This window comes from Nasonia vitripennis, chromosome 1, assembly GCF_009193385.2.
Source record: "Nasonia vitripennis strain AsymCx chromosome 1, Nvit_psr_1.1, whole genome shotgun sequence".
Lineage (NCBI taxonomy): Eukaryota > Metazoa > Arthropoda > Insecta > Hymenoptera > Pteromalidae > Nasonia > Nasonia vitripennis.
In genome coordinates, this window is record NC_045757.1 from 4,552,836 (window position 1) to 4,577,175 (window position 24,340).

At 46.5% G+C, this 24,340-nt stretch overlaps 1 protein-coding gene across 9 annotated transcripts in view; it reads right to left on the bottom strand.

Moving 5' to 3' along the window:
• LOC100117357 (fasciclin-1) overlaps positions 1-19,143 on the bottom strand; it is a 195,950-nt gene extending 176,807 nt beyond the window's left edge. For 6 of the 9 annotated variants that reach the window (XM_016985268.2, XM_016985254.2, XM_016985264.3 and 3 more), the window contains exon 1: positions 18,532-19,091. In XM_016985268.2, the coding sequence (XP_016840757.1) occupies positions 18,532-18,654 (123 nt within the window). In that variant the 5' untranslated portion in view covers positions 18,655-19,091. Of the gene's footprint in view, positions 1-18,531 lie in introns of all 9 variants that reach the window. The other 3 variants (XM_032597211.1, XM_016985275.2, XM_032597205.1) reach the window with 3 other exon arrangements.
• Between the last annotated feature and the right edge of the window lie 5,197 nt (positions 19,144-24,340).

The following is a 24,340-nucleotide window of genomic DNA, read 5'->3' on the forward strand; positions in this document are numbered from 1 at the left end:
CCCTTAAAAGCCGAAACGCGCGCTCATAGCATCTAAAATTTACTCCGCGTTATATCCTCCAATTCGTAGCAGCAACGCGATTTTAAAGCGATATCGTATACGAGAGGCTATATCGATTCCGCATTGCGCGCAAATGCCGACGGCGTCATGACTCCTACTCCACATTCGAGAGTCTCTTGCAGTGCTCTTCTTCCGAACTATTCAAACTTCTTCAGCGTACGCTACGCTGGACTTTCAAAAACCCATCCGATTCGAACGATTTGAAATTTTCATCGCCTAACTTAACCTCAAAAAGGAAAAGAGAGATGCAAACTTCGTACCCGCGCATCGGCGTGTTCCATAGCGTAAAACGCGGTATAAAAGAGGAGGACGAATTTCCGATGAGTAAATTTTTTTCGCTAATCCATTAAGCCCAGCTGGTGTCCCGATTTTTCTGCACGCGCGCCCTCTAACGGTAATCGATGGCGATATTCGATCGATTATAGAACGGTGAGTGAGTAGAGGGAGATAAAAGGGAATCGGCGCACACGGCTGACTAATCAAGCGTGACGAATCCCGCGGCATTTGATTGCCGGATGTTCATATGCACTTGGGGAAAAAAACGCTGCCGATCTGGCGCGTTTTTGCTTTCGACTCGATGATGCCAGCGGGCTATTGAATTTTGCAGTATAATTCGACATAATGCGTCGAACCGTTGTTTTGGTGCGAATTGAAAAATCGAGTTATTGCGGCATTCTGGCTCAAAAATTTCATTGAGTGTACTTAATATTTGTTTGAAAATTGATACCTCGAGCGTCGAGATAGAACTACTGCGCGGGGCTTTGAATATCGGATTTCTGCTGCGTACAGGATCTTTGTGAGAGAATCATCGAATGGATTATTAAATTGAAGCGAGAGTAATAAAAAAACTTACGTAGAACAGACTTGGCTTTTGAAAAGTTCGATCGGCGCTCACTGAATTCAGTTTTAACTACTCTGCCACACCCCTAATTCAATTCGAAAGTTGGCAATTTATTTTTCCCCGGAAAACTCACTCGCTGCTGTCTCCGCTCTGGAGAATTCATTCGATAACCCGCGCTAGTCCGCCTTAACTCTTTTACCGTTTATTTCTCCACTGCTGTCACAGCCTTTATTCCAGGTATAAATAAGCCCAAAAGTCGATTCTCGCCAGTTCTGCGACGTACGGCAGTTCATATCCGCTATACGTTGTACTTTTCCTTCCAAAGCCAGCGAAGCGCTGCAATATTAAATTAAATCCACGTCGGCATACAGGAGTCCTGCCAAAATCCGCAGCACGCATAATCCAGCCGGTGAGCAGCACAATCGAGGAACAGAGAGAGAGAGAGAGAGAGAGAGCTGCGCGCTCTGCAGATTAGTTCGGCAACGCAACTAAGGGTGGACGTTATCGGCGCACTGGCGAAACCTTCCGAGCGAACAATCCGAATCCGGCGAAAGCCCAAACCCTACGCGATGTGTGTAACTTCGGGATTACAGGGTCGACGAGGACTGCGCCGCGCTCTGCTTTCTGCTGTAGCGACGACTATACGACGACGCCGACGACGACGTAGTCGTTTAGATAGACACGAGGAGGAGGAGGAGTAGGTGGAGGTGAGCTTTGCCGCGGATGGCTAGGCAGGTAATAGGCGTATGCCGTCGTGCTCGTACAGAGGTTAGGGCTTTCGGGTCGTTGTCGTTGCTGTGCTACTGCTATACTACTGCTGCAGAGCGGGATGTCGTTAGTAATGCTGATGGGGCTCTGATGTGATGAGCTGCGCTGAGATCGGGAGCTATGTGCTTTGAGATCTCATGAGAGAGCCGGTGAAAAATTGGATGATACTCTTAATAGCTTGATGAATCGCCTCGCGCAAGGTAATGGGCCTGTTCGAGTGATAGGAACATCTGCTTACAAAAATTTCGTAAGAATTATGAATCGCAACCAGCATGCTATTCTCATCGACGCTAGGGGGCGCTTTTCCACATTCTTCCACGAATTTCGCGTTCAACCGAGCAAACAAAAGGCGTACTTACATCAGAACCATTTTTAATTACGAACGTGAAAGAAATATACCATGCAGCTTTCATTATACCGCCAGAGGGCGTTGCTGGCGTATCAAAGCGCAATCTACCAACGTCAACGGTTTAAAAAAAGCGGGCACGAGCCCACGCAGGCGAAAAACGGCAGAACAAGACTCGGCTGAATAAAACAAATCTTCCCTCGGAAGCTCTACGCACGTACGCGCGCACACACATACGTCTTCCATCGCGCGCGCGGCGGGCACCGCTCTGCTGTGCGTGGAAATTGGCTTTTATTTAATAATCGCGCTAGCGCGCACGTAAGCCCCGCAGTGCAACTGCGTTCCTTCTCTCTCTCTCTCTCTCTCTCTCTCTCTCTCTCTCTCTCTCTCTCTCTCTCTCTCTCTCTTTCTCTCTGGCTGCATTATTATTGCACCGATAGCACGCTAACACCACTGCTGCAGCCGGACGTGATTTCGGCGCCGTTCCGCGCGAGCGAATTTTGGATTTACGCAGGTACGCCTGATGCCTGCAGTCTTTTTGATGCGATATGTGCGTAAGAGGATAGAGCGTTGTTTTATCACATGGGCTGTGTATATTTGGAAGGGTCCGAGTACACTCAATTATGATCGTTAGTAAATGAGACCACTCGCGTAACTGTACAACTATGCCACGCGTCCAACTTCGGGCCACTTGGAGGATCTACCAGCTTGCCGCGAGCCATAAAGTTTACTCGTCGAGGATAAGAAAGTACCGGAAGTCTATAATCCAACTCGGCTGCTACGAACTTGACCCTTAAAGGACCGAATGGCCTCTTAAATCAGTCCGGCCAAGATATATACCTATATATAGGCGCTGCAGCACACACCACGAGAGAGCCCGGGATAACCGTGTGCATAGAATCGACGTGCTCTCGAGCCTTGAAACTGCTCTCTCTCTCTCTCTCTCTCTCTCTCTCTCTCTCTCTCTCTCTCTCTCTCTCTCGGATGGCCCAGTTGAATTGATAAACTGATCTCCCCACTAAACGTACCGCTAATTTTACACCCGTCGAATTGCTCGTCCTTTGACGAGAGACCACCATCGGCTGAAAAATTTTCCTTTTTTTCACGCAGCATAGACAAAAACAAGGAAAAAAAGTTATACAGAGCGAAGCCCGCGTGGGTTAGCATGTAGATAGACAGAGAGCTAGCGCAAGCTCGCGCAGCGGAGTCAAAGGAACGAGAGACGACTGCGACAGGCAGCGGACGAGAAAAATGCGCGGGGCTTCCTCCCGCGAGGAAGCCAAGGAAAGGAGAGCAGCAGCAGCTGGTGGATCGATCGCGATAAATTGCTTTCATGCTAATGCTCCTCGTCGTCGTCGGTCAGCTAGCTGTTCTTTTCTTCTCGTTTTTTGGGGCGAGCATTAGCATATAGATCGGCCGGCCTTTGACGCGCTCGCGATTCGTGTGTACACTACTGCGGACTCCGGAATATTCATCGACGCCCTGAGCTTCTGCTGCTTTTCAATCAGCCGCTCGAGCTTTTTAGGCTCCGTCTTTGAGTCCCCCCCTCTCTCTCTCTCTCTCTCTCTCTCTCTCTCTCTCTCTCTCTCTCTCTCTGTAATTCTCATCGATGAATCGAGTTATCTCTCGGGTTATGGATAGATGTTCCGCTGGATCTACGCTTCTGGACCAACTTTCCGCGACGGTAAGTGTATACATTCTCCAGAAATTCGAAAGAAGCTCGAGTCGAAGGGAAAAAAAGGAGGAGGAGCAGTAAGAGAAGAGTCGAGAGCTAACCAAACCGATACTTTGACAGTACAACATAGCAGCAGTCCATAACTTTGCCGAACAAAAGTATATTCCGCGAGCGCAGTGTCGGTTATATAAAAGCGCGGAAGAATAACGCATCGATCTCTCGAGAAAGTTCTTCTTCTTCTTCTTTTCAACGATATAATCGCTGCGGAGTGAGACTATACGTGACCGAAGCCCGACTGCTTCTGGCTACCATGTTATTTTTCTCTCCTTACAGAAGACGCGATGATCACGAGTGCGTCAATTAACTCGACGAGAGCAGCTCTCGGATCAATTGCCGAGTTGGTGTTATTGTGGCTGCGGAGGAATTTGTCGCTTTTATTGAGAGATGCCTTTTTTGCGCGGCTCGACGATCGTAGCTATAGCGTGAACAAGTATCAGCGATGTAGACTACATTCTTCAAAAAATATGTTACGCAAATTTTCCTCTAAATTATTCACCTGAACAATCTTCGTGATAAAATCGTTGCATCGACCCGATTAGAAACTATTCGAAAACTCCAGCAAGCGGAAAGCAGAACTCAAAACTAAGGCATCGCTATTACGTTTCATCGCTATAGCACACACACACATATAGAGAAGCAGCGTTGCGAATCGTACGGTCTGAAAAGCGGACCTCGGAGCTGTTAAATCGATGCAGCATATCGGACGGGCATACACAAAACGGTCATCACGCAACCGCGCACAGTTCGAAGGCGCGTAACCGTGTGTGTCGTGTTTTCATTCATATACGCTCCGCGCGGCTATACAGAGAACAATTTTTGTTCTCTCTTTCGCTCCGCGCAAAAAAGGAGGATCAACGTTCATGTTAATCGAAAATGAATTTTCGAACAGGCTGCCGCGGCGTAATCAGCTTTGCAGGGACTGAAAAAAAAGGATGGCGGAGGTGCGGAAGGGATGAAGAAGAATTGGGTCAGAGTCGTTGCGGCCATTCGACTGCAAATGGAAATTTAAAGTAACTCCCGCGGGCCGTAAAAGAAGGGAAATTTCTGACAGCCTTACGAACGTAATTTCGCTGCTGCTGGTGCTGTAACGTTATTGCTTTACAGCGCAGGCCCTGGTGATGGTACATGCCGGGATAGAGAGAGAGAGAAAGACCGACGAGGGGCCGTGGAAGCCGTGTACACGGCAGCTGCCGCTAGTAAAACTTTATTTCAGATGTATAGCGCAGATTGAACAATATTTTTCATTTTAAGATTGCTCGCGCCTGACAATCTGCATATCTCTCGCTGCGGCTGCACGAGGCCGGATCTTTATTTAAATGTTTAACCGGCGACTCTTCTACGTGTGGGACGTGTCAGTCGTGTGTGCAATGTCTTGTTTTTTTTTTTTTTTTTTTTTTATAATATGCAAACGTCTCTGTGGTCGGTTCGACGAGTTTAATGGATGAAGCGTGTTTGATCGGGATGTCGCGATAATTCTCTATCACCTCTCGCTCGACTGTGGGCGTTCGTTCATTCAATTCACGCGTTGTACAGTAAATAACACAGAGAAGCATATTTTCATAAAAAATATCATCTATATTTTCTCTAAAAAAATACACTACCAGCAAACAAATCCCAGCAATGCTAAAAGTGCCCTCGCGAACTCGAGCGCGTTAACCTTATTACTGAATTATTTCGCGCAAACACACACATACACGTAGAAAGATCAGCGTTGCCAGGCGCTAAAATCTCGGCCCTTATGAATTATGCGCCATCGCGGTGGAGGGATCGAGCGGTAATTGAGGAGGTAATCGCGTTTAATCCTCTCCGACACCGTGCGGTTAATGCCTCGCGCCCCCCTGCTGTCCCTCTGAATAATTCAGAATCTCCGCGGAATGAATGCAACTGGGGGGGGGGGGGGGGGGATGAAGCAGCTGCGGAAAAGTACGCGCTGGCTGGACGCTGGGAATCTGGGCCTAGAGAGATAGGGTCGCGGAGTTTTAGGGTAATTTGCACCAACCCCCGTACGGTTTAGACGTTATAAAGATGCGATAGAGAAGATCGACCGGTGTTTTTTTAAAGGGGAACGAGAAGTTTCTATAGGGTCGGGTTTCCAGTCCATTTGAAATCCAGTTCGGAAATCGAGAAAAAGCTGATATTTCTGAAATGTCCGAAGTCATCGCGAGCGCTCGAAGAATTCAACCAATGGCATTCCAGGAGAAATCGTTGTCGTGCTTGTAATGGCTGTCATCTCACGAGATGAACGTACCCCCAATCGATTTCACCGAATAATAGGGTTAACACGGCGGCAAGTAAAAAATTAAACGACACTGAATTCCACTGTCGCAATCACAACGGAAACACGAGAGCGCTTTTCAAAAAGCACAATTGAAGCACATTAGAAGTGATCTCTCTCGCGTGGCCTAGTAAACGTCGGGCATTGCATCATCGTTTAACCCCTGATATCATGCCACACACTCGACGGTAAGAGAGAGAGAGAGAGAGAGAGAGAGAGAGAGAACCATACGGCTGGCAACACGCATCGTGGTAAATGCAGTTAATTACTCGAGTTGATTGCCATTTAATCTCCCTACGCAGAGTCCATACTTCGCTGCTGCTGCTGACCGGCAGTACGAGGCGCGGCCTACAAATGCAGCTTTACTGCTCTCCTTACGAGAAATGGCTTCATTGTTGATTGTTTTTCCTGCGTTTTCGCCAAGAAACTCGATGATAACATACCGTATGGTATAAGAAAGAAAGTTTGTTCAACGCTAATTTGACTTCCATCAACGACGAACGTTATGCACTCCAATTCACTGCGATCGCTCGTACGCTTCACTTCCCGCGTTTCACCATCCACGAAACTTCTGTTTTAGTTCCTGCAGTTTTGGGTTTGCACAAGCGTCTGATCGTTCATACATCTCTCGTTTTACCGACTGAACAAGGGAGAGCGTGTAGAGACTCCTGACTAATTATAACACTTTAGAGAGAAGATCTCGGCATACCGAAATCACGACGTCATCGCGCGCGCGACAATCGTCGGCAATTCGACGTGGTGAAAAATTGAGATGCATATATAGACGTGCTCTGGGATTTGGGTTGGCTCTGAGTCGACGGTTTAGTAGTAATGTAAGGTAGCTTTTGACGATGTTTCAGAGCTGCAAAAATGCGTAAGCCGCTTACGCAGAAGGATTATACGTTTGGGGGTATTACTTCGAGTTAGATATCAATTCTGAGTATAAGTTCGAGAAGGCCGTTTGTTCAACTTAACTGCTACTTGTTAAATCCGGAATTAATAGGCGTCGTTCGATACCGCGCCTAATGCGGACGGCATTGGTTCATTGCTCTAATCGAGAGTCGATAAGTTAGTACTATGCATTCCTCGAATCATTTACGCTTAGTTTTTTTTGTATTTGAACTGTATTTCAATATTCTCCAATACACACAAAACTTCCAGACCGCCGTGTCAAGAGCATATATCCCAATAGATACCAGGTATCGCCGGGTAATTAAAAACGTCAGGTATACGTATAGCAGAGCCGCGTTTGGCTAAATACTTGCATAGAGGAACCTCGTCCAGCACGCGGAGCACACAGCAAACTCGCCTTCAGCGCCGAGAGGAAATATACCTGTGAGTTATATCGCGCGTAAATATCCACGACACACAGAAGAATCCATAAGCATCCCACAATCTGGCACCCGATGGCCTGGCAGCGACAGTGCATAACGAAATTCCTGATAAACCGCTGCACACACCGGCTAACTTTCAGCCTCTTTCTTTCCCCCCTCTCCCCGAGAGAGCTGGGCTGTCCAGCTTGCGGACGTATTGGCACGCGGATAGGGGAGGAAATTCATCGCGGTCGAGAAAGTTCGCGCGCCTCCGCCTAACTATCTTAAACTACCTCGAATCTGCTCTCGTCTCCTCTCTCTCTCTCTCTCTCTCTCTCTCTCTCTCTCTCTCTCTCTCTCTCTCTCTCGCATTTGGAACTGCTGCCGGCATTTATAGATCTCTCGCATCTCTCTGCTTTGGATATGAATGCCAGAGAGAGAGAGAGAGAGAGAGAGAGAGAGAGAGAGAGGGGGGAGGGAGCTTATCGAAGGAAGCTGCTGCTGCTTCCTGATGCCAAACTTACTTGCCACTTAAGTGCTCCACCCCTTCTGGCACTAATCAGAGCCAGATCGAGGCAAGTTCGCGACACGCTACGCTTCTCTTTTGTCCGGAACAAGTGGAGCCGTGTGACGACGAGGACGACTACTCGGTTTTACCCGAACACTGAGGTACAGGTGTACCGGAACTTGGAGCCGAACAACTGCGCGCGGCTGTGAGTTTGTCGGGGCCGGTTCTCTCACTGGCTTGGATTTCTATTAGCTGTGTCTCCGAAGGGGCAAGACGGAGTGTATTCGGGCGCGCAGAGCGACGAAGTTGCGAGCTTTTTCGGGCGGGGGGCTCCGGAATAGTTTAGCTGCGGCTTTGGACACTGGGGAAGACACACGCGAGAGGAGATACATTGGGATAGTTATACGCTGCGGTCGACGCTGAAGATTGATTTGCGTCAATTGACCGCCAGATTGAATAATCGCTTCGCCGATTTTTAACCGACAGAAGAGACGGATCGTCTACCTGACGCTGTTGGAGTACTTGGGTCAGAAGATTCGTGTACGTTACGTGGCTCGCTTCATGGTGTCCTTCTGGTAAAACAAAGCGAAAGCATCTTTACCTGCAACAAACAAACAAAGAACGATTCGTTAGAACAATACATCTCCATAAACTCCACCACACGATACAATATTCCCGAGTCGTTTCACGGGTTTCCAAGACTCCCGCAGTAATTCTTCAACCGACGCTCGTTACATCCGTCAAAAGCTCCCGCATCAGAGTCTGGCGCGCTGCTCTTCGAACCGAGTGAATTTCGCCTCCGCGTCGTTGAATCTTATAGATGCGAGACAACGAGTTTTGAAAAGCAAATGACGATGAAGCTTCAGTCGTTATGTATATCTCGCCAACACTCGCCTCGGCGCGATGAAACGCTCTTTCACAGTTAAGAAACTAAAATCGGATCATTCCTATCATGGAGCAATTGTAGCGCAGTGAACGACCGCATATAAATTCATAATTATACCCGTCGCACACCGAGCCGAGTCAACGATTCATCTCATTGTAGCCTATAAGAAACAACGACTTCGGTACACTTATTCCTAAATCCCTCGAGCCTCACCGCTCATTACTAAGCACGCAATAACGCCGTAGAGAGAAACGTAGACTTAAAGGCCACGGCAGTAGCAGCGCATACATAAGTATATTCGCTGCGGTGCACGAAGCAAGAGAGTCGCGAGGGTATCGTACACAGCGCGCGCAGAGCCTACCAACAGGTCTACAATAATTCACGCCAGTCCTGCAGCGCCACCTAGCGTCGTCTCTAAAATGGAATACGTTAACTCGGCGCGCCGCTGCCGTGCGTCCCATAGGCTCGATCCAAGAGCCGCTTAATTTCGCTTTTCCGCGAGCGACAACTATATAACTGCTGTATGTGTGTGTTTGTGTGACACGTCGAACGCGCGCACGTCGGAGGCCAATTACTCGTCAGATTCGTAGATTGTTTTGACGGCGACGGCTCTCATAATCCAACTCTGGCGTTCGATGCCGCTGTGGATTTATGGGCGCGCACGCGTGAATATTCAGTGCGAAATGTGGCCGCGAAGCCTCGGTTGCGCTGGGATTTGCCGTCGAGTTCTAGTCTGGCGATCGTCTGATTGTATCAAGCGTATGGTTAAACTGATTGCCGCGAGAGGGAGAGAGGAGAAGTTTCGACGTTCGAGAGGCGCTTGGGGACGAGAGATACACTTTTTGCTTTGTCTCTCGATGCTGCTGCTGCTGCTGCTGCACGCGTGTACGGGGGGAAAGTTCAGAGATGGATGAAGAGAGCAAATAATTATGGGCAGGTAGGAAACGTTCGTCAACTGCATTGACGCAAGTTTTTAATTGTAATAAATTCGTGCTTTAGAACTGGCCTCTGCTGCGTTAATAAGTTACTGTCACGCGCAGTGATCAAAACGACAGTGGCTGATTACCCGTTTCAATCTTTGGATCGCGATAACGCTGGGTAATGGATAATTAAAAAGAACAACATCCATCAGAAGCTCGATGTACAATGTATCCACACGTCGCTGCTGGACGACAAAGTGCACGATCGTGAATGCAGGCGCGCGCGTATCATCACCGCTCAGGAATGAGCCGACCGTCATAATCATAACGACCAATTCACGCCTGTCTCTCGCTATGCCCCTCTTCCCTTTCGCTCAATAAAAATCAAGCGGTCAGTCGGTTCGTTCTCGATGAAGGTGAAACTCGCTATCTCTCCCTCAGCAGCAGTATTATACACCTCTCTTTTTCTCTTACTATACAGCAACGGAACAGAAAAAAGCGTCCAATCGCCCACGTCCTCAAGAGATTTCACACGCAGAGACCAGCTCGCGCCGCGGCGGCTTCGAGTTAGTTCGGCAGGATCAATCGGCAACAAGAGCGACGGACGTATAAACTTCTCTTTCTCTCTCTCTCGCTCTCTTTCGAAGTCGACTCGTTAAAGTCGGCGGTGTGCTCGCGTGCGTGTCCCTACATACGCGAGCCTATACACATCACCGGCGTGATTTACGCGCCTGCCAATAAACACCGGCGTTGGTGGCGTGAACGAACACACACACACACACACACGTAGTTCGCCCATACACACTGCACTCGTTCGTCCGCGGGGAGAGCTGCAAGCCCGGGAAGTCTATATACCCTATCCTGAGAAGGAGAAGGCTGAGTTGTGTCGTAAAGCGCGACGAGCGCCGCCGATTCATGCCGTAAAACACGTAGCTAGCGCAGCGCCCCCTAGCACGTCAGCGATATCGAGACTTTGCCGAGAGCGCACTCGGGGATTCCCCTACCAATGCCTAGTCTCTTTCTCTCTAGGGAGAACTGGACTCGTTAAGAACGGAAAATCGCTACTTAATGGAGCGCAAGAGCTTTTTTCACGCGCATTTTTTCGAGCGGAGGATTATCGATGCAGTTTTCTCGGTAGACCGTCCGACCACTTCCATCGTTGGTGCCACTGCCTCGGGAAGTAAAACCGAGATGCGTGACTTGTGTGCGGATAAGTTTATTCCAGCTTGTATTTTTCGTTTACTTAATTAAAACGGATAGCGGCGATAAATCTTGATTCTTATGAGATCCCCCAGCGCCAGCTGCGGAGTCTTAAAAAACGCGGGGAAGCCGGCTTTAACACTGCATAACTCTCCCCCTCTCTCGTTCGCGCTTGTGTGGTTATTTTTATCGACGGACTAAAGACGCGCTATTAGCTTTCCTTCCCGTAAGCTTTTGTTATCCGCTGGTAATGACAGTATTTGTATTTTTAGCTTTACGCATAATACCGGTAGCAGGAAGTCGAAACAAATGGCCTCGAGTGAATTATATTTGGGAGAAAAATGCAAATAGTGCATTATTATATGCATCAGACGAGCGATTTATTATGGCGTGTGTTGCAGGCGCACCGGTACGAATAAATATCGTTGCAAATAATTTCGACAACCAGAGCGCAAAATGTACAAATCGGCTCTTCGCAAAATTCCATTATACCATATATTCGCTGTGTATCGCTGTTGAAGGGTTTTGCTGGAAGCGTATTTATACGGGAGAGAGAGAGAGAAGGATGCGAGAAATGTTTTATAAATAATATGATACGCTGATATGAAAATTATATTTGCAATAATTGTTATACGAATGCTGATAACGGTCCTAATTCGGTCACGGAGTGTGGAGAAACGTTAATTTTCGCGTTAATTAACGCTCATTACACGTTTATTTAAGCAATAATTTACACCGGATTATAAAGGCGTTATTCCTCCAGCTACTTTGCATTTATTTTCGCATATCTTTACAAAAAAGTCATCACAGAATATTAACCTACATCCACTTGCACAGAAGAGCATCCATCACCTTAACCTAACCTAGAAAACAGCTTCTCCCCCTCGAGCAGAGAAAAAAAAATCGCCAAGACTTTCACTATACACACACACAGTATCCAGCACCTGGCGATCGTCACGATTCTCACGCGTCTGCGTCTCGTCTATCCGCCTCTGCTTGTGAGACGACGACAGATAGTCGTCGAAGGTCGCATAGCTCCGCGTCGTCGTCGTCTTCGTCGTTGTCGCACGTGCGCCACTGGATTCAATTACGTGGCGACTGCACAGCTCGATGCAAATATCTCTCAGCGACGCTTCATTCTCGCGCGAGCTACACTATGGCAGTGAGAGGAGACGAGAGATTGAATGACACGCTACGCGGAGTTGTGTTTGCAGTGTCGACGATCTTTTGATTTTTGCACGGCTGGGAGATGGTGAGCGCGCGACCTATTTGCGGCCAGTTTTTTCCGGACTTTGTTTGCTTTGATTAAAAGAGAGAGAAAGAGAGAGAGAGAGAGAGAGAGAGAGAGAGAGAGAGAGAGAGAGAGAGAGAAAGAGATGGTTTGTTTTTCAGGGAAATGAGGCTTTTGAAGTACGCGCGCCGCGTGTGTGCGCTGCGATTTAGGGAGATTTTTCAATATTTGGAATGGCTGGGGATTTTTGTTTTTGCTACTCCGCCGAACTATTTGAGGAAAAACAATTTATTTTCGGATCAAGTTCCGACCTCGATACGTCAATGATGCTACAACGCTCTGCTCCGGCGGGAATGTAAATAGTGATATGTTTGAAAATGTAGGTCGTTTTTAACCTGATTTTTATAAACTTTCCGATGACTCCAATCTTTGTTCCGTTTGAATTATGAAAAACAGATAGATCCGAGATAACGTATATAATATATGAATATCCAGGCTATACAAGTGCAGTTCACCCGATGAAAATTTCAGAAATTCTCTTCATTGCATGCAGCATTCTATAAACATTCCACGCATTTCGATACTACCAGAGGGATTGAACTCTCCCTCTCGCGCGCTCGTTATAAAAAAAGAGCACCACAGAGCACAAATCTCTATAAACAGAGTCTACGAAAATAGGCTGCTGCGCACGTATGCACATGCATTTGAGAGAAAAAGAAATATAGCAGCAGCGGTTGCGAAAAATGGTTGAAAACAAGGCATACAGGCCAAGCGCAACGGCAATCAACCGCGAACGAAGAGCGATGAGAGAACAAGGCGCGCGAACGGAGAAGAGAATGAAGAGAGAGAGAGGGGGGAGAAAAATCGGGCGCCGGACAGTGGCACTGCAACGCTCTCCGGAGAGACGGACCGGAAGTGCGGAGAGTACAAGTACATGTGTATACATGGCTATATGTAAATGTATAGTATACACAGTCGGCGGATGCGGCGGCGCGTCCGAGAGAGCGCGGATGTATTATACATACGTGGAGCTTTCCGCGACACGGTATGAGTCAGAGGATTCGTTATGCAACGCGCGCTGGCTGCAGCTACTGTTTGACCGAGGTCCTTAGTTTATATGACTTTGTTCAGACATAACCTCAATGTTCACAACCTCGCGGTTTCAAACTTTTATAATCGATATTCATTTCGAATTTCAAACATTATCTCACTTATCGGAAAATCCGATGTAAAGATATAACAACCTATCGAGTAACCGAAAGCTAGGCAAAAATCTTCTCGAAAGAAAATTACAGCGAACATCGACACCATCCACAGTCGCGTAACAGCGCGTGCAGCAGGCACAGGTCATCATTATACCTACCTCGCTACTACGACCGCGCCCCGCGTCCTGTCTCTCGCTGCAGCACAGCGCAGCAGTGCAATTGCTGCGGAAGATGTATCCGATCGCCTAGTACGGCAGCGACATCTACCTTCGCTTGCAATATACGCGAGATAATGCAAATTGAGCGCGGGATTGAGAGATATCCCGGGGATTTGCGTCTCTTTTTCGCTAGATCGGCGAACGGACGTCTCGGAGATTGGAGGATTCCGGGAACCGATCCTCTCTATTTTGTCGACTTCTTGTTTCGATATCCCTGGTAGAAACGTTAACGGTTAATAAGCTAAGTTTTGGGCCACTTAGTTAAGTTGTGGTTAACAGAGTTTAAACATTATAAATGCATAGATATACACATTAACTCAAGATAAAACAGAAAATTTGCTTGAAATTTGTCAAATGACTGTTACAATCCAGAAATTATAGAAAAATATCTTGCAATCGTGAAAAATCCAAATGTTTGTAATAAAACATGCAAACGTTTTAATGCAAGAAAAAAAGGAAAAAACAATTTTTAAATTAAAAATAATACTGTATTGGTATAATAGACACGCATCACTAAAATATTAGCAATATTTTGCTTTATTTTTTTACATTCAAATTTGATAATAATGGTCAACTAAACTTAACTTTTTAACGGTTTTCACTCGTTAATTTTCTACCAGGGATAGATGCGACATTTCACCGATGGCATCGGTATTTCACGCGCGGTATATTAGCGCGAAAAATCTGGAGTATTTTCTTGTACACTCGTTCATTAAAAAACACAGGGCCTGTAAATAACGCGGCAAATTAAGCGCGATAAATAAAAATCGCTGTATTCGCGCGAAGCGCCCTCTAGCGGCGTTCTATTTTTTTATCCGCAGCCTTTAAAGGGGAAGTGAGTTACGAGGTGCCCAATAAAATGACCACTAATCTTTGACGTTTGGCAACAGGCGCGTGCACTTTACAGCCGCCGTTTTTCATTGTTATTTCCGCCGTCGCCGCGCTGCCGTCGTTTTTCATTGCGCCGCTCTGTGTGCTTTGCTTATTTCGACGCCGCCCAGTGTCTCACAGTTAATCACCGGACTTCTCTCTCTCTCTCTCTCTTTCCCTCTCGTGTAACAGTAGACAATACGCTCGAATCGAATCTTTGCGGTGAATTTTTTTTCTTAGCTTTTTGCGGATATACTGTACCAGAAATTCAAAACGTTCTTCTGTCCCTTCGAGCCAAGTTTCGCTCGTCGAATGGGTCGCGTCGTCGTCTGCAAGTCAACCAATTAGTTTTTGTTGTAGCAACAAGTTGTCGGAGTGAGAGAGTCGCGAAGCCCATTTCCGTTATATCAAATCGCGTTCGATCGTTGCAGCGGCGCATAGCGCGCAAAGTTACTGATGCCGCGGGAATTTACACGCTCGATGGAGAGCGAAGCTGTGTTCGACGATTAACCGACTGATTCGGGCAAAAAGTTGGTCGTTAGAGGACTTTTTTGGAGATATCGCAGTTACGCGGTGTTTGATACACGCAAAAACTCGATGCGCCGCAGGAAACGCCTTGATAAAGATTGACGCGCGAATTTCAATTCGACGGCGAGGGGAATTTATTATTTTTCGAGTAAGGAAGCGATTTGTCCGTATGCGTCATCGCATACCTCGGTAATTTCTACGAACTATAGGACGCTTTAATAAAAAAGAAAATATTGCGGAACATTACAAAGTCATTACATTCCACATGACTGCTCGAAACGATTCACACTGCGCGACTTACTTTACACACACGCGCGCAGTGTTACATCAGCTTGTAAAAATACCCGCTTCGCACTAAAAAGCCAACCGCTTTTCTCTCTCTTTTTTCTTTTTCTTTTTATTTCTCGTTGCAGTCAGCGCTGGAAATTCCCAATAAATTCCAGCTGCTGTACACCGAATCGCCTACGAGGCATCAAAATCCAGGCTGTATCACGGCATCGCGTATAATACCTCGTATACTTCGCTTTTTCTCGCTTACTCCGAAGGAAATAAATAGCACCTCTAGACAGAGAAAGAGAGAGAGAGAGAGAGAGAGAGAGAGAGAGAGAGAGAGAGAGAGAGAGAGAGAGAGAGAGAGAGAGAGAGAGAGAGAGAGAGAGAGAGAGAGAATAGAAAAGAAGCCAAGATATATATCCACGCACGGGCTGCAAGCGAGAGAGGGTGGGTATAGTATCGAGCCCGAATACAACAATGGATCGGCCGAAGAGACGATGGAACGTAAACAAAGCGCGCGCCGGGCGAATTACGATCTCCGCTAGCGGCGCATGTAAATAAATGAACGAAACGGAAAGAAGCGGCGGCGGCCTTGCGCGCTGCAGATGCTAAAAATATAGATATCGCGTGTGTACGCGTAAGTATAATGTAGCTGCGGTAATTTTTCTTTATCGCTTCTTCCGCCGGAGGAAAAGGATGTTACTTTTACGAGGCTGATCTTGGGACTCGTGAAAAGCTTGATTCGATGTGCTGTGCGTGTGATTGCCTTTAATTTTTCATGGATTTCGCGCCTATTCAATTTACCCGTTATACATAATTCATCGCTGCTTAAGGGCGGGAAATTCGAAAAAAAAACGAAACACGTTTGTTCGTACAGCCGAAAAATCTCAGCGAGAAACATGTAACGCAGCAGCCTTAAATGCAAATCGGGCGACATTTTTTATTCATAAATGCGGAACAAGCGCGAGCCATTAAAGCGTAAAAATCCATCATTACAGCAGTAAAAAGAGCTGCGCGCGCGAGCGAGGATTAATTCGAAATCGAATCCTCGCTCTTGCGCGACGATTAAATCCGATTCCGCCTCGTCTCTCCCTCTCTCGGCCCTCCTGTGATAATAAAACGCGGTCGAGCGATAAAAATATTCATTTTTGCGGGAAAGAGGGAGCGATGTGGCTTTTCCTCGGGACTGACCACGCGGCGACACGACGACGACGGCGGCTTTTACGCCCTGTGCTTGAGTTGACGATTTTAAATTGTGCTTTAAGCTTTTTATCTTCGGATTAATATTGCGTTATTTTAACCTATTGTAAATGCAAACCTTTACGACCCGTCGTCTTTCGTTTAAAATCGTGTAAATGTTTTGACGAACAATATAACGCCGCACTGGCACGGCGTTCGAGTGTAATCAATTCAAACGAATACCGTATAAATAGCCTTTTAATCGAACGACCATCAATTAACGCATCTTTCGGGGGCAATCCAATGACGAATTGCCGTACCGATTACAGAATCCAATTAACGCTCGATACGAAACTAAAAAAAAACTCCCTCAACGAAAAATCGCCCGAAAGGCTCAACGCGCTAAAACAAACTTGTCCATCCTAACTAAAAGCTTTTCGCTTTAGTCGCGCGTCGCCGCCCTATACACACTTTTCGGGTGAAAAAGAGCGCGCTCGCTCGAATTTCGCCAAAAGTCCCCCTAATAAATCAAACGCACGCAGGCGAAAATTGAAATTCTCATCCAGTACAGCGATAGCGCGCGCTGCGTCTCTTATTCCTCCCCGTTCCTCGAGGATTTCTATATACGCCGGGCTTCTTATCGGCTCGAATGAAAAATGTCGGGGCGCCGACTCTTTGTCATCCGACCGCCCCCTTTGTACGGCAAACACATTCTCTATATACGTATATAGAAGCGATTTATGAAAGATCGGCGGAGGACGGTAGGCCAAGCGAAACTTTCAATAATGCATTAGGCGTCGATCAGCATCGAGAAAACGCGAAGAGAGAGAGAAAGTCTTTATAGGGGTCCAGGGGGTGGCGATATACCCCCTTTTTCCCGGAGAGGCCGCTCATGCTCGATTTAGTCGTGAGAGAGCTGCTTTTTATGGGAAATTGATTTTCTCCAGCCTTTTACGCGAAGAGTCGCTGAAATATTGATTCTACGCGTCCGTAATTTAATCGATGATTGACGCAGTGTGTTTTTACAATACGTCGCGCTGCTGCGTATTATAACGAAGAGTCACGTAGCGGAAACTTTTTCTGGCACTCTGAGGATATTTATTTCCTTTCCTAATAAGCGCGCGACCGGCGTTTACCTCGTCGGGAAAATTTCACTCGTCAGTTGACGAACTAATGAAACGCAAACTCGCGCGCGAAGCCCGAGTGAAAAACTTAAAGTCAGAAGAACGCCGAGAGAATATCAATCACCAGCTGCTGTGTGACCCACTTATGTATGAGGGAGAGAAGACGACGAAGGGATGGCGCTATATGTACGGCTTGATTCGCGAAGAATCGAGCCAATTTCCGATAAATTCGCGACAAATACGAGAACGAACTCTATCTCTGCGTTTTATCGGTAACCTTTCGCACGTTTTTTTGCTCTTTCCTCTTATCCGTCAGTTACTAATTTCGGGCGTGAATTTTGTTCGAGAAACTTCGCAAATCGAATCATCCAGCTCGTTAAAAATTAGCAAGTGTTTATAGGACATCTATAGGATTGCAAATTGTTAACAAACTAACTCTCTCGGACTGAGTGGAAAATACAGTGCGTGAAAAGTTTTTAATCGACAGTGGGTTCTCTCTGTTCGATCGATTATAAAGTTTGCTTGTTCGACCGGTGTGTAGTGTGCCAAGTGTCTGCTTTTGACAGATAAATTGAATTATAAATGTTCTATACATTGTACGCGTGAAACGGAAATAGAGAAGTATCACGCTGTAATATTGTCATATCAAAATCAAAATTATTTTTAGCGACAGTCGAGATGAGTTATCGGCGAGATATATCACATCGTTTCATTATTCATAAAATTAAATTAAAAGCAAGCCAACTAACGATTCGCAAATTAAAGCCGATAAAAGCCCGTATGCAAAGAATTCCAGACTTTTAATTAAAAGCCGTTGAATCGCGCCTCAAAAAACACCGGACAGCCAGCTTTTGTATACGATGGTTTCATTCCATGGCTATTCAAAAGATAAAATTGCTAATATCAAACTAGAAACCAGCTCGCTTTCGCCTATACGACAGGTATCGAACTCTCCTTGAGTACCCAGTATTCTCAGAACTCGGCCGGCACGCGAGCTCCGCCGCAGCGAGAAAAAAACGAATTCCATCAAGAAGTCAGCGTAAACACGTACCTGAGACAAGTCGGTGTCCTCGCGCATCTTCGCGTCGACGGACAGCTTGGCCCCCTGAGCATCTCTCGCCGCCAACACCGTCAGCAGCATCAGCACCAGGATGCCGCTTTTTAGCCCCGTCATCCTGCCGCAGTCGCACACACAGAACCAACCAAAAAAATCTGTCGTACTATATACGATGAAACACCGATTTTCCGCACAGCACGGCACCAGATATATACGGAGACAGCGAGAGCGCGAGCGCGCGCGAATTTCAAATCTCAGCACGGAGCCAGTTTCTCTCTCTCCCTCTTTTACACTCTCTATCTAAACGTATAGATATATTCACTGTGTATTCTCACTCTCGCGGAGAGGCTTAACCTCGAATCCGTATTCCCGATGAATCTTTCTACGCGTATAACGTGCTAACTATCCTCTCTCTTTTCTCTATGACTGCCGTGTTGTTCCACGGAGGGAAATACACTGCGTACAGCGATGAAATACTCGCGGGAAGAGAGAGAGAGAGAGATCGAGCGTGATGTAGGCGGCACGGAGGTTAGCGCGGAACTGCGCCCTCTCCATGCCTGGAGCAGCGCTGGCCCCCACCCCGCCGCGCCGCGATCGCTATAACGCACAGTGCTTCGAGCCGCCGCAACCGTTGAGCCGCCGGCGCGACGCGCGCGCGAGAGAGAGAGATACTTGGCTTGGTCGCAGGTATGATGCTATACATATATACTCTTCTCTCTCTCTCTCTCTCTTATGGCTACTCTTCTACCGTCCAGCTTGGAATCTGCTTATGTCGACTGGCCTTTTTTCTCTCTTTCGTTTCAAACAGAGGAGAGAAGTCTTTAATTTTTACCTGCGCCTTGCCCTTTTTTCTGCCGTCTTCTGTTCGAGGTGGCGCAGGTATAGCATCAGACGTGATGGTGTGCGAGAGAGCTGTAAGTGCCCGAGTGAGCGATTTTCTTTTTTTATGTCCTTAACAATGATTGCAGACGCACATGTGAGGTTATGTAAAGCAGAGGCTTTGTTTACACGCCCGTGTGACGCGAGAAATTTTTACGCCGTTTTTACGATCCTGTGCATCATTTTTCAATAGCGACCGTATAGGCAAAAAAGTAATAGCCCGTGAGAGGAAAAACGAACGCATGTGTGTGTGTGTGTGTGTGTGTGTATGTGTCGCTGAAACGTAACTATATACATAATAGCTCTGCTCTCTGCGCTAACTAGGTTATCGCTTGTTTCTCAAAATATACGCACGCAGGAATGCATCGGCAGTGAGGCGTTCGCGGAAACACGGGCGTCGCTAAGTAATCTCACGTTCGTATCCGTATGCTTCTTAGTAGAAATAGCATTTGCCAGACCAGACTTCATACTTACATGATTCGATGGCTGACTAATGAGGTAAAGGGAAAGATTCAAAATACACGGTTTCCCGCAGTAAAAAAATTCGTCGACGCAGTGGACTGTACCGAAACACGTCCTCGTTGAGGAGCAGAGCGTCTGCGCGACTTTTGCACACCTGTGACGTCAGATTTTACGCTGTGATTCCTCTCCCCTCCTGCGCAGCGATGCCTTTCGTGTACATGAAGTACCTATAGCTTTTTGAACGACCGCAGTGCGCCCTTTTAGGACAGTTTGGAATTTCGCTCTCAAGGTCGAAGGATGACCGTAAATATTTGGTTATCTACGTACAGTCGTATGTGTCTAATGGGCTTATAACGAGTTTCTGTCTGTTGATATCGGTCGTTGAGCGATGGCTACTTGGATACGTATTTTGAGGTACTATTTTGCACGTTAAAAATATCATGTTCCAATATTTCGCAATTTGATGAAATAACTCGTTTGCTTCTTGAATTTCGGATCGAACGTCAGTCCAATATTGCTTTACCTAATTACTCTCACGATTTCCGGCATTGGAAGTTGGCGTACGATTTTCAGTTCGAAAAAAGCAAACACTGTATTTCGGCACATAACCGCGCGTAATTCGAAACCGTTACATAGTGTTTATAAACTCACGAAACCTTTGAACATTTGCAATAATCAATCGTGGTTCGAATTTAATTTTCAATCCCTATCAAATATCCGCCATTCAAATAACGCTAAATTCGAATCAACGCGTTCCTCGAGTGCGGCAGTTCATTACTCACGCTCGAGTCATCCAAGACGCGTCGACTCACATGTACGCATACGTTGTTTCCTCGATCGATCGTCCCTGGCGGGATAAAAGTGCAGCGCTCGATCGCGCGGCGTCGCGCTCGAGTTGCATCGATCGTCGCGGAATAAAACGAGCTTCCGGAGGTGCAGCGCCGTTACTCGATCATTGTCTATGTGTACAAACATTGGTATGTTATATACAGTTTGGGATGTGAATGTCCGATTCGAGGCGGATTTGAGGTCAAACTATGAGCGCATTTTGCTATTCTCATATGTATAGAATTTGTATATTTATGTTTATATAATTGCGATGTGTATACGAAATAGCACAGCGCGTTATTTACATTAATCCGTTTGTATGACGATTTGCATGCACGGCTTCCATTGAAGTTCAAGCCGGATTGACGATTAAATTTCGAAGGGCGTACAGGTGACTGTGTGAATAATTGCCGACTGTCGGTATTTTATATATGAAACGAAATGGTTCAGCGAATGGATTAACGCCTAGCGTTATCGCCGTTTCTAAAATTTGAACATTTTGACGGGTTATTATTTTTCACGATAGACAGTACAATAATGCACGTCAGTTTGTCGGTGAGCTTTTTTATTTTATCAACAATCAGATAGCGCGTGTTATAGGTATTTCATCCGTTTTTACATATTCTATCAAGCATGTCGGTATTGTCTTCACCTTATGTCTACAGACTATACATTAAAATGCATGGTCTGGCATTATTTCGTTAAATATTTTGGAAAATACGGAATTTCAATGTAACTGATACACCAAGTGAATTTCCCAGCTATCGTAGATCTGTTGCTTTTCTCGGTGATCTGAATAAACATCTTGCTGTTCGAATATGATTCGCGTTGTTCCGCAGTGTTTGCCAGTTGTACAAGCATAGAGTTACAGCCATTTTGATTCAGCTAATTAGTAATGCGGGGAATTATTGAAATTGCGTTACCGCGCATATAGTCTGAAATTGTTTCAAATAGCCTTTCTAAAAAGAAATCAACATTACCTCAGATTTCAAACTTTGTAAAACGATGAATAATTGCACATCGAAGTGCAACTATGCGGTTCTCTATTATTGTGGCGCGAAATTCGAATTTTTACAAACTTCCTATCGCAAGTTCTCCCTAAAAGTATTCCCCAGCAGTACACCGTCGCGTCGCCCACATGATCCTCTAATACGTCATTAGCATCGCAATGGAATCCAACAGCAGCAGCCCTTTATACCCACGAAACTTCCTCCAGTACATACACTGCCGCGAAGCAGTCGTCGTCGAAACTAAAACAATCGGGTACCAACTGGCATTCGTCACGCGTCGCTCTACCCTCGGCAGCAGCGGCGGCACCACCTCCCCGATGATTTGCGATCGCGAATTTCGTGACACCTACTGCACATACACCCACACCCACACACACTTCTAAACTGGATTAACGCGCGCGGCACCCGGAAGTTTAGCTTCTCTCAATTTGCACACTCCGCAGTTGGGAGTGAGAGAGGGCTTGCTGCGGAGCTGGGATTTCGAGAGACTGCTGCTGTTCCTGCAATTAGAATCCACTGCTGATAGGGCTGATTGATTCTACGGGAGCTTTGTGATGCTGCGCGAAGGGGTTTGTCATCTGACGGGACGCTTGATTAGGCAGCCGCGACACTCTGAGACTTAATTGACGAACTTTCTTTTTCATTTGGAATTCGGAGGGTGTTGACATTAAGGTTTTGAGCTTGAAATGTACGAGGCACGTTTATTGATTTTTAATAGTTAGTTTATTTTTGCTCACCTTCTAAAAAAAGAATATTTCCCATCAGTGAGTGTAGTCGTGGAATCTTTTTAGTTTCATTCGAATTTCATCCATAAAAGTGAAGTGAGAGAAGAAGTATCATAATAAAGCACGAGCAGGCTACCGAAGAAAATATAATGAAAAAGTTTTAATTAAAAATTTTTCAATGCTCACTGCACTACTATATTTTCATCCAATATTTCGCTTCTCAACTCTGATGCTTATTCTATAGCATTCGAGCGTGCGCGCGCGTGGGCAAGGGATCCGTGCTGCCATCTCGCGTCGTTCCTCGCAAACTCTGGCTCTGAAAAAAAAAGCCGAAGCGGACGCAAAGTTCCTTTGAACTCCCCCACTATTTGGGCTGGTAGTATTAAATTTTGTACACACATCGATGCTTTTCACGCGGACGAATTCCGCGAAAATGAATTTTTGCATTCATACAAGGTAAAAACAAATAAACGAATCGGTTTTTTGTCTCTCATATTCTCGCAGGTGAAGACGACAATATGAAAGATTGATATCAGCGTCAATCCATCGTCGATTTCATAGCTCGCGAATTCTCGGAAGGCAAATACAGCGAGCCGGGGAAACTGAAAACATTTTCATTGCCTCTAATTTGTATTTCCCGCGCACACCTCTCTGTTTTTCCGCTCGCGCGTCCAGACGGGAGCGCGAAAACACAGGGTTTACGTTTGATCGGGCGCGATGACGATAAAGGCAAAAAACAGGCTCGACTGTGGCTGGTTGTTTATTTTCGCGACTATCGCGCTAGTTTTTTTTTTCATCCCTCTTTGTCAGCCAGCCAGAGGGGTATGGCTTTCTACGGCGCGGAAGCGCTGTTTTCGAAGCGAGGATCGATTTTTTTTGCGATCGTCTTCGATTTTCATCTTGATGACAGTTTGAAACGATAGGTATTGTTAGCTGCTCTTGCAATGCTTGAAACTCTCTCATTAGTGTGGAAAGTCGATATGTAGCATTGGACTAATTAGATTAGACAGAGTCGTGTTGCTGCTGGCCCTAATACCTCAGCTTATTGGCAGTGACGATCGGATGCGATGCGTCGAGCGAATTCTGCTTAATTGATACCTTCAAGGCATAAATAAAACAAAAATCTCATATTTACACGACAGCCGAAAAAAAAATTTTTTTCGATTTCCGTCTAGAAAACGGGCTACAATATCGGCATCTGCCGTGGAAAGACGCGCATCTTGGGCACACATGCGCAGATCGCGCGAAACGGTCGACCGTTAGAAAAAATCGGAGCCGCGTCATAAAAGTGACGGGGAAAGCCCTTTCCCCGACGCGAGATGACCGAACATCCGGTCGACAGTTTTTCCGCTAATCCGATGCTGCGCGCGCACATCTGGTCCCGAAAAAAAGTGCCCATTGTCTTCGGTCACGTCCGCGCGTCTGCGTTCCTAAGTTTTTATACGTAAACCCTATTGATTTACGCCTCCGAAGTACTAATCTTACGAGCATAAGTCGCGTCCCGTATAATCAGCGGCATCGCAGGCCCATCAACGTGGATCCAATCCGGCGCGGCGAGAAATTGTCTGATCCTCTCAAAGCCTCGAATAGTCGCAAATATATATGCCTGTGTATACGTATATATATATATTTGTGTATACACACAGACAGACACGTGCGCGCCAATCACGAGGAGCTTCGCTCTGTTGTCCAACGAGCCGCACATTGCATCCCTGGGACATGGTATGTAGTAGGTCGCGCAACGTGTGCGATATAGGTAGCAGCAGTCAATCAATTAATCAGCTCGCAGTCGCGCTCGCGCAGCGTATCTCGCGCGCGCTACACTAAATCATGCCAGTCGTGTCATGATGAGGAAATACACCGCTGAAACTGCTTCTTGCTACTTTTCGTTTGCGTGGT